This window comes from Empidonax traillii, unplaced genomic scaffold (assembly GCF_003031625.1).
Source record: "Empidonax traillii isolate 1590-97213 ecotype Southwest subspecies unplaced genomic scaffold, ASM303162v1 scaffold24:size2376012, whole genome shotgun sequence".
NCBI classification, from domain to species: domain Eukaryota; kingdom Metazoa; phylum Chordata; class Aves; order Passeriformes; family Tyrannidae; genus Empidonax; species Empidonax traillii.
This window is the reverse complement of record NW_020955217.1, coordinates 2,327,615-2,338,789: the sequence shown is the minus strand read 5'-3', so window position 1 is coordinate 2,338,789 and position 11,175 is coordinate 2,327,615. Positions and strand designations below refer to the sequence as shown.

Below are 11,175 nucleotides of genomic sequence, written 5' to 3'. Positions count from 1 at the left end.
TATAAACACAATAATAGAGTCATTACACATGCACTCACATTATCATAGCTGCTGTGTGCTCAGTGTTATTCAAAACAAGGCAGGAAGCCAAATTTTCCTAGTTCCCATTTTGATTCAAATTGTATTTGTAATAAAGGGATTTTCATTCAACCTAAATGCAGTTTCATCCCAGTCCAACAAACCTCCCCACTTTTTTTTTTATTTTATTATTATTATTTTTCCTTTATTGTAGGTCACTCAGTCTTGATACAAGTGAAATTCTCCTCTGGTAGTGATAACAGCAGTGCTACTCAATGAACTATAACAAGGGCTCTAAATGCATCTCCTGTAGCATACCACAGTGATTTGCAAAAGTGGGAATAAATCAAAGCAGTGAAGAGATGCCATGTTGAGCCAGAAGCTAAATGTTACATCTTGTTGCATGAGGCTGAGGGGAGAACAGATCCTGTTTTTCTGGCAGCACAATATCTTTGTGCTTGTTACCTCCAATCCAACTGCATTAAAACAATCATTCAGAGTCTGCAGGAAATTGTCACCTCTTTGTTTCATGCAATGGCAGCTGGTATTGGTGCCTACACACATTTCTCATTTCCTTCAAGATTTTCAACACACATAAAAAAAAGAAGCTTAATTTATATTAGAAAATGTGTCAGCTTACCCTGAGGCTCAGCATGGGCGCCAAGGGAAAAAATAAAAGATAAGTGCCTCTAGGTGAACTGGCAGAGGCTCTAATTCTCTACTCACTCTACTGCTACACAGTATGCACCACATTAATCATCTCACATAGGCAGGCGTTTAAAAAAACTTCAACAATTTTAAAACAAAGATGCATTGCTCTAAACTTAATAATAATACAGTAATAATACAACTGTATCTTGTAGAAAAATCTCTGTTCACACATACTGTATCCCCAACATAAGATGTATAAAATAATATTGGAGTGTGCTGTCACATAATTTTTATTGCTCTGTTTCTTTTGTCTATATAGTTATGTCCCCTCTAGTGGGCATTTTTGTATCTGTGCATAAGTGTACATATATAATGTCATTTTTTTATTCAAGTGCTGACATACACAGGATGTTTTCTAAATCCCGTTTTTATCATGTGTCTGGATAAATGTGTTATGTGATCCTGGTGATCTCTGTTATGCCTCAGACCAACTTGAAAATAGTTTTTCTTTAACTTTCTATGCTGGAATATAGGGAAATATTTTTCTCCCTTTAGTAGCTTATCGGAATGTTACATGATGGGGAGAGAGTAGATGACGAACAATCAAATGAGGAAGTGGTGGACAGGCGCAGCAAGTAAATTGTGTGGGATGATGTGAACAGCAGAAATGTCACAACCAACAAAACAGGGCAGAAGGGAGCTTACTCCAAGGGTATCCACACAAACAAGCAAATGCCTACAGAAAAGCAGGATGCGAGAAGCTCTGACACCTCTTCTGGAAAAATCACAATTGGATGCCTTTCTGAAGTGCCTGTACACTAATACACGTGACATGGAGAGGACACAGGAGGAATTTGATGCTTAGGAAGTATCACATGCAATATGGTCCTAAAGAGAAGAGAGGTCCAGGAGAACTGGTGGATATTCAAGAATCACCTTCTTCTAGTTCAAAAATGATCTCTCTTGCTGTGGACTAAGTCAATCAAAGTGTGGTAGGAGGCCTGTATGGTTGAATGAATCCCTCCTGACAGAACCGAAGCTCAAAAGGAAGCATACAAGAGATGGAAGAAACGGCAGGTGATGCAGGGAATATAGAGACAATGAATGTGCTGGGCTGGGGTCAGGGGAGTCAAAGACCATTGGGACTTGAATCTGGTGAGAGAAGTGAAGGGCAAGAAGAAGAGCTGCCATGCATGCATGAATAGCAAAAGGAAGGTTAGAAAAATGTTGGTTTGCTTCTGAATGGGATGCAGACTGGTGCTCAGGGCCATGGAGAAAGGTAAAGGTACTCAGTGCCTTTTTCACCTTGGTCTTTACAGGTAAGGCTGATCTTCAGAGATCCCTGGCTTCTAAGGCAAGCGGGAAGATCTGAAGCAATTCATACTTACACTCAGTGAAGGAAAATAAGGTTAGGGAGATTTTAAACAACTTCATGGAAACTGACAGGATGAATCCACAAGTCCTCAGGGAAGTGGCCATTCTTTATTTTTGAATAGTCATGGTGATGGGAGGAAGTTCCTGAGGACTGGAAGAATGCAAATGTCGCTCCTCTCTTCACAGAATCAGCTCAGAGCAAGAGGCTTGGAGGAGATGCCAGGGGTACATTCCCACCTTACTCACTCTGTCATGAAACTTTTTTGTGTGGTTTCAGTTGCATGTCTCAGGAGATCCATTTGCTGAGTGCAAAAACTTCTGGAGTGTCTTTAGCATATTAAACCAAAGTACATATTAGCCTATAGCATGCATAGCCACCATTACTGTGGAAATGACAGGTTTAAATAGTGCTTAATTTGGTAGGGCAGAAGGAATTCATTGGACAGCGTGTATATAAGTAGTATTGCTATGGCACAAAGGGTGATGTAGATATGGATTTATGTGCAGTGAGAGACTACAGGAGTGTAAAATCTGAACACCAGGAAGGAAAATGCTTTCAATGGGCATGATTTAAACAGTAGGAATGTATCACCTTCAGTCATACACAACAATGCAGTACAATTCTAAATGTCCATTTTACTCATGCCTTTTTCTTCAAAGTTAAGTGATTCAGGGTTGTTTTCACACAGCTGTAGAGATATTCACAGTATTGTTAAGTAAGCAATGGAGAACTGGCCTTTCAGTTCTGTGAAGGAAAGGATAAGGAAGGGGTCCAAATCTTTAGTTTGCATAGATGGCATATTTCTACTGAAGTCAATACACTTATTTCAGTTTACAGCTCTTAATATCTGGCCTAAATGCTACAGAATGAGCAGAGGAGGAGAAAGTGAAGGAAAAAAATACACAATTTGGTAATACTATTACATAGTTTAGAAGTACAACCTAGAAACTTTCTTTGTTATAGTGAAACTGAACTCCTCTTGGATCAATTGACGAGCATGAGTTGCATGTCTTTTGCAGGATCTTAGAGAGAGTCTTGGGTCCACAGAAGAATACGCCAATACTGTTGCTGTAATTGCAATAACAACAAAAAACATGAGAGCAGCACTGTAAATGAATAAACTGCACATTTTGGCTGCCTCCAGCTTTGCATCTTTTGAAATGTCTTTTTTAGGAATACATTTGAAAAATTTTGTGTTACTGTATACTTTGCATTATGTACTGTATAATTTGTTACTCTATTGCAGTATAATTATTTTAATACTTTAGTGTTTATTATGTCTTACTACATTATTTATTAGGATTGCTATTCTAGAGGTCACAAACCATTTTAAGTGGTAGCTTTTTGGGTTTTACCTTCATAGGTTTTTTTTAATCTGAGAAACAAACACACTCTTTGTGCTGAAAACTTTAAATGCTTTTTCTCCAGATAAAATAATTTTTTTTCCCTAAAAAATACACAAAATGCTTGGTTGCTTCTGAGTTTTCTACCCCCCCTCTCCTTATTTTAACACTTTTCTGCCTAACGACAGTTCTGAATGGCTGATTTAATAACAAAATTTGTAAATATGTACTTCTTATAAAATAAGAACACAACAAATGTAATAAGCCATTGCGTTCATATGCACATGAGTGTTATGGGGAGCTGGTAACCTGGTTACCTGCTACAAACTCTCTAAATGGTTTGCTACCAAGTACATTACACGTATTGTTTTAAACCACATATATGCAGACACAGATTCACACACGTGCTGTGCTACTGGGGCAAATTCGATCTACATAAATGCAGTGCAAGTGACAAGCGAAACATGACTTCCAAAAAGTTTCCTCCTGTGATGAAAGTGCTGTAGGTAAGATTTCTGTGCCCCAGCCATAGCCCCCAGAAGTAATAAGCATATTGCTCTGCTACTGGATTGCACTAAATTTAACCTGGAGTGGTATATTCCTGCTAATCTGCTAAAAGACACTGTTGCAGCCAAGGGCATCTCTATCAACCTACGTGCAGAGACCCAAAATTTAGTCGGTTTGTAAAAGCTGATTGTTCCATTGCACAGTAGAAACTCTTCAGTTGCTTTGCCTCTTGAATCTTCTATAACTTAGAGCAAGAGATAAGGTGTTTTTTTTTTTTTCTCATAAGGAATCCTTATTTCATGCAAGGTTTTCTTTAAAAGGTTCGACATTGACAATAAACATGGGCATATGCAAATTTTTCTGTCAGTTTAGCACCGGCTTTGTAAGGAACTACCTCAAGATCCAGTACAGAAGGCTAATGCCTATCTCCCCCTTGAGCAGTAGAAAGCCATTTTTATGTCATCTGTACTTAACAAAAGTAACTAGCAAAAAGTAATGTTTCAACTATAACTTTAAAAGCTCTGTTTATGAAGTAGAATCCTTATGAAAGGTCTTTCAAAAGTAATATTTTTTATTCTTGGTCTTTTTATGGTTTTAATCTTTCATATTTCCTGATTGTATTTATTTCGACCTCCATCAAGTGGTTTCTCTTTACTGTTATTTTTGCAATTTTATGGTATTCTTGTAGCTTACTGTATTCTCTTTGATCTCCTCCCTTTCAGCTTGTTCTTGGGTCTTTTTAATCTTTTAGAAAAAGTTTTCTCCCTTTTCTTTTTGTATCTCTGTCTCCCAAGTGCAAACCTTTATTTTGCATTAGCAGGTAAATGTTTGGAAATCATAAAGAGTCACAAAGATTCTGGAATTTTGCACTGCTGAACACAAAATATTTCAAATTCTTGCTTCAAAGGCTTTCAGGAACAAAGAAGCTTTTCTCAGACCACCAGCAAATGCACCAAGTTCAAATGAACTGTCTTTGCCAGCAGAGATGAACTAATAACAGAATAGCAAAGTCTTGCAAGAGTAGCCAAATATGCTAGGGGAACAAACATATCCCTGACATCATAAGAAAAAAAATCACAGTTTATCTCTTTAATAACCATCTTCAAGGGAAATTAATGCTACTTTGTCCTTTGTGCAGAACAGTAATTGGATTGTGTGTTTCAATTATATCTGGACAAAGGCCAGGATATTGAAATACTTCTAAATATTAGATTTTCTTGTCCAAAAATTAGATTTTATTGGCATTCTCTTTCCGAGATTTCTTCATTAAAAGCTTCATTAAGCATAAATCTTCTTTCCACGCAGCAAAAAAGAAGAAATTATTTTAAAAGGGTCATTTAGAAAGGTTTGCTCTCCCCTCCTCCCACTGTTTATACTGAGAGAAGAGTTACCTAACAAGGTTAGAAGCCAGCCTGCCTTACCTAGGATGGTTTTCAGCTAGCTGCTTGAATTCATTGTCCCAGTTTGGCCTTCCATAACAGGTTTTCTGTCTCAAACCAGTAATTACATCCATCTTGTCATCACAATGTAGGGCTATGTGAGTAGCCTAAAGGCAAATTTGCAAGATAATAATTTTAGAGTCAACAACATATACTCCAAGTAAGAGAAGAAAGCAATAATGCTGCTTCGCTGTGAAAGGTGGAATGAAGGAAGAGAAGCTGTGATATTATCAAATGGTAGGAGAGGAGAAGTGAGGTGAGGTGATGCAAAGAGAGGCAAGACGAGGAGAGGAGAGAGAAGGGGAGGAGTATTCAAGAGTTTGCAATATTACTAGAGCTGTAAAAAGCACTTTCAAAAGTACCCAAGGCCTCAGATGGAGCTCAGTTTCTTGACATGAAATATTTGAAATGAGTTGAGATTAAATATCTGTCTTTTCTGACCCAGGCCTAGTGACTCAATCACTTTTAGAGGCAGGTCTTAGATTTCCAAACCTCTTCTCAGCCTTTGAATATATCATCCTACACTTCCTTCACTGCAGTTCCTGAAGTGACAGTCACTATTTTAAGGCCGAGTTGGAGTTTAAGAAAGAGAGCAAAATTTACTGTAAGAGAGTTTGACAATAAAAATTAGCAATTACTTGCACCTTAAGTAAGTCCAGAGCATTCTGCTGCTGATGGAAAAGACAGTGGATGTATCATCTCAGAATGGGTAAAAGCAGGGTCCAGTAGGGGGCCACAAAGATGATTAGGGGTCTGGATCATCTTTCTTATGAGGAGAGACTGTAGGAGCTGGGCCAGTTCAGTCTAGAGAAGAGGAGACTGTGAGGGGATCTCATCAGTGCATATAAATATCTCAAATATGCCAAGAGGATGGTGCCAAACTCTTTTCAGTGGTGTCCAGGGACAGGACAAGGAGCAGTGATCATAAACAGAACACATGAAGTTCCACCTCAGCATGAGGAAGAACTTCTTTACACTGAGGGTGGCAGAGCACTGGAACAGGCCTCCCAGGGATGTTGTGGGGTTTCCCTCTCTGGAGACAGAACCCACCTGGACATGTTCCTGTGTCACCTGCTCTGGGAAACCCTGCCTTGGCAGGGGGTTGGACTGGATGATCTCCAGAGGTCTCTTCCAGTCCTAAGAATTCTGTTATTCTGTGTAAAATGCTCAGTGTTTTGACTCTTCTCCTGAGGTGGAGGCAGGTGCAGAAAGCGGATCAGCTCAAGTGAAGCACTGAACTGAGTGAGCTGCACAGCTCCCAGTGCCAACGAAAATCCTGATTTCATGGGCATTTACTGTTGTTTATCTCCTATACTACACCCATTACCATGCTATCTGAGTACTTAGCAGGTCTTAGCATTTAAAAACAAAATCCACCATCGCTCCTAATTGTACTGCTATTGTGTAGGAGTAATGTGCTTGTTTCCACTACAGACTATCCTCATTAACGTCACTATCAAGAAATTACCAGAGGAAAGCTAAGTTTAAAAATGGGCTTTGCATTTAGTCCAGGCTTTAGCATGAACTACTCATCATCATCTTTTGCAGAAGTGGTTGCTGAAATTTAGATCAATTTCCTGGCGATACTGTATATTTCTTCTGCTAATGAGTATTCTAGGTTCCTTACCAACACAATTATTCTTGTCAAGCACAGTTGTCACAAGAGGTCATCTTTCTTAAAGGTTAGTCAGTTTTTGTTAGTTAGTTCTCGTTAGTCTGGACCAGTGCCTTGAAGGACTTGCAATAGTCTAACAAGAAAAGTGTTTGGTGAGAAGGGGAGGTAGAAAACTGCAGGATTTGTTGTTTACAGAAAAACTGTGCCACTGCACAGATGAGCTATTTCTGTTCCCTTTAAGTGGAACTTTTCCAGATGAGGATTTTTGATGTTAGCCTGTGCTATAGCTCACAACATTAAAATGGCTTAGGAATTTCAGGGGCAGTGCAAGGAGCAATAGGCTGAAACGTGAGTGCTTGTCCAAGCAGAGGCAGACATGCCGTATCTGGTTGACCATCTGTTGCCAACATGGAATCTGCAAAGATCTCAAAGCATTGAACAAATGTGTCTGAGGAGTAAACACCTGTCAGTAATGGAGGGTGTACTAGGAGGTGTAAATTGCCCATCCTTCTTGGATTCAGCTTCACTTGACCACTGATAACCCATATGGTGAGACAGGGAGAGAATGCGGAGAATGTTGTTTTGTTTTTGCTAAGGGAGAAGTAAAGTTAAGCATCATCCAAATATTACTGCTGCCAAGGCTCAAATTTTAAGGAGTGATGAACAGGAATTTACTAAAAATAAGTAAGTCCTGAAAAGAAGGAGCTTTGTGGATGTCTGAAGAAGATGAGGCTGTTACTTCACACAGTGCCCAGGACTTGGTTAGAGTAGGGGAAGCAGTCACTGAAGAGCATTCCTATTCTCCCACAGCCCTGTAGAGGTGGGATGCTGAATGGCTCCAGGAGCAAGAGCAGTACCAGCGTAAGCAAGGAGGCAGCACAAGACACCAAAGCAGTGCTGACAGGAGGCTGGATGATGGGGTTGAAGAGAAGAAGGGACTTCAGAAAAGTGCAGGACATATGAGTGAGGAGAGACAGGTGCCCCAGCAAGAATAGTTTTCTACCTGACGTCTGGCCTGATGTTTGCCCAAGAGGGAAGTGAGATGATGATAGCTGAGAGATAAGGGCAACTTTGTGTTTTGTTCCTCAATAGCTTCTTTCAAAAGAGGTTTTAGGTAATACCCTGTAATATTGCTCATGAAGAGTGGTGGTTTCTATAACTGCCATATACTTCACAATGGGAGTAGATTTTTCTGAATACAGCTTTATGCACATACCTCCTTACTTGACAGAAACTCTAGGGAAAGCAGAAAGAAACGATGGGGGTTTTTGTATCAGCAGAGGCAGAAAAGGAAAAGCTCTATGAAAATTGTATTTTTTTTATCTCTGCTAGACAGTCCTTCATTCAACAGAGACAGCAGGAAATAAAACTATAGAGCAACGGCTTTCCTGTGAGAGTATTTCTGGCAGGAGCCTAACTGATCACTGCATGCTCTGAGTGACCCATTAAAAAAAGAAAAAAGAGAGAGAGAGTGAGAAAATCAACACACTTGGGTTTAGGTAAAGACTAAAGAATTTGAATAATATTGACTCAGTCTAAGGATTACGTGCCTGAGGTGAAATGATCCAATGAAATTATGAGATGGCAAATTTAAAGTCAGTTAGAGAAAATGTCTTTTCAAACAACATGAATTAGACCACAGAGCTGGTTGCCAAAGTGTTCTAAGCACAGCAGGTTTCAAAAGTGCACTGGACATATATGTGAAAAACAGAAGTTATAGTAAATAATAAGAGTAAACAAAAATGACATTTTTTATACAGTCCTCCATATTTCTGTTCAAAAATGCCATAATCTAATGAAAGACTCTTCCAAAGATGTGGACAAAACGTCCCTTCACAAGCTCCTGAAAGGCTCTATGCACTTTTCTGTGAGACACCTGGTAATCATCTTCGTGCAAGACAAGAATCACTGGCTTGATTTCTCCATTCCTGTTTTCCTAAATGTGAAGTGAAAACAGACGGCTTAGTGTCTTCATATTTACAGTTTTTTGTCTCTTTGCTTCATCCATCATTTATTCAGCTGTTCCTGTTCTGCATGTCACCATACTGAAAGAGCAAGGTACATTAACTCAGACTTGTAACAGTTTCATTATTACCTGACTTTCATCCCAGCGAGTAAGAAATATATGATAACTTAGAAAATCATTTTTCCATTTTTCAGCCATTTTTGTTTCCAAATGGAACAGAAGATCAGCAAACCACTCAAATGCTGATGGGTCTCGACAAATCCAGTAAAAGTAAACCTGTAAGATAAAATTAAAGAGATTTAACAACAAGCAAACTTTCAATAAAACTTCCTAATGACAGGCTCGACTCATTAAGCATATGGGGTGTGACTCTTTTCCACTGTAAATTTAGACATAATTACAAATCATTTTGATAATGTAGTTTCTGTCTTTTAAAAATTTAATTTTCCTCTTAAACAATGAATGAATATATTAATGTGCAAGTGAAGGTGAACAAGTACTAGGCACCGAACAGATTTCCCCCTGCCAGTGCATCTCAGGTTTGACCTATAATCCCTAGCCCTTCATTTCTTGAAAATAACTTCATAATTATTTCAAATTTTGGATTTATTTAATTTCAGTTTCATTCAGCACTGAAGCAAGGAATTCCTGTTTCTCAAGACCTTATGCTGTAGGTTTACAGTTGATGTTATCAAAAGATAGTTATGTTTTTCAAGTTCGATACCCTGTATAAAACAGATGACATAATGTAACTACTCCTTTTTTTTTTTAATGTATTTCATGTTTAAACTGGAGCATATAGTTCCTAGAGAAATGTAACACTATAATTGTAAAGTTTCCAAAGCTATAAAATGAACCAATATCCTATGATCAGTTTTGTATTGGTTGAAAACCTCCTCTCTATGAAAAATTGACTGTTTTTTTTGGTCTAGTTTCACTATTCAGCTTGTTTTATTGTCTACTGTATTGGAGAACCTGTTATTAAAGTTTTGTTCCCCCTGTAGACATTAGAGGCTGTGATCAAGTCACCCTATAATCCTCTCTATGGCAAACCAAATATTCCTGGGATCTGTCACTGAGAAGCATCCTTTAATAATTCCTATGGCTTATTTCTGTCTATTCCTACTCTACTGCAGTCAATCACAAATAGCAAAGAGTTTGATCTGGTTTGTTTGTTTGTTTGTTTTTTAAGAAGCTAATTTATTAATATCATGGCATAAGGTAATGCTTGCATAGGGAATAAGATCTTTCAAAATGAGATGGTTAGTCACTGTCCATGTTATTATGATAATTTCCATTTCAAGAGTCCTTCCTGTGGCATCTTCAGCTGGAATCACAGAATATGATGAGTTGGACCCACACTGATCATCGAGTCCAACACTTAGTCCTGCACAGGACCATCCCCAAGAGTCACACCACATGCCTGACAGTATCATTCAAACGCTTCTAGAACTCTGTCAGGCTTGGTGCTGTGACCACTTCTGTGGGGAGCCTGTTCCAGTGCCTAACCTTTGAAGAACCTTTTTCTAATATCCAAACTAAACCTCCCCTGACACAACTTCAGGTCATTCCCTGGGGTCCTGTCACTGGTCACCATAGAGAAGAGATCAGTGCTTTTCCCCTCATGAGGGAGTTGTAGACTGCAATGAGGTTTCCCCTCAGTCTCTTCTTCTCCAGGCTGAACAGACCAAGTCACCTCAGCCACTCCTCATATGGCTTCCCCTCAAGGCCCTTCACCAGTGAGACTCCACAAGAAACTTTTTCAGCTCAGTTTTTATAGCTAGCTGACACAGTGACCACTCGGGCAGGTACAAGATCTAATGTGATCTATTGTCTTAACTGCATACAAAGCATCTTCTAACTGATTTACTATGTATAAAAGGCTGTCCTGTGTGACCACTTCTGCAGGAATGGTTTCTGATGACCATTTGCAATTGTCTTAACTGTGTGCAAGTTAATACATTTGCAACAGGAACTGCAGAGCATCAGGGCTGGTGAGATTCTCCCCTCAGGATCTATCAATGCACTGAGACTCAGGCCCTCCTAGGCCGGTCAGGATTTATTTTAGGGAGTCTTCAGCACTGTCATAATTTCCCATTTGGAAATCTCCTCTAGCAGTGCTGTGCTGTGGAGAAGACTGGGACCAGTCCAGTCCTCTGTTTTCAGCTCAGTCCCTTGTCTTAAACCAGTCCAGCTGTGGAGATACTCAACTGAGAGTTCCTGCGCCACCCAGAGGATGAATGTCTGAAGTTCCCGGTTTG

The 11,175-nt window shown here is 39.3% G+C and overlaps 1 protein-coding gene across 1 annotated transcript in view; it reads right to left on the bottom strand.

Moving 5' to 3' along the window:
* Positions 1-2,904: 2,904 nt before the first annotated feature.
* Positions 2,905-11,175, bottom strand: part of NOX3 (NADPH oxidase 3) — a 42,204-nt gene continuing 33,933 nt past the window's right edge. The window contains exons 11-13 of the mRNA XM_027905083.1: positions 9,044-9,190; positions 5,316-5,440; positions 2,905-3,112 (exon numbers count right to left, since the gene is read on the bottom strand). Of these exons, the coding sequence (XP_027760884.1) occupies positions 2,986-3,112; positions 5,316-5,440; positions 9,044-9,190 (399 nt within the window). The 3' untranslated portion in view covers positions 2,905-2,985. The remainder of the gene's footprint in view (positions 3,113-5,315; positions 5,441-9,043; positions 9,191-11,175) is intronic.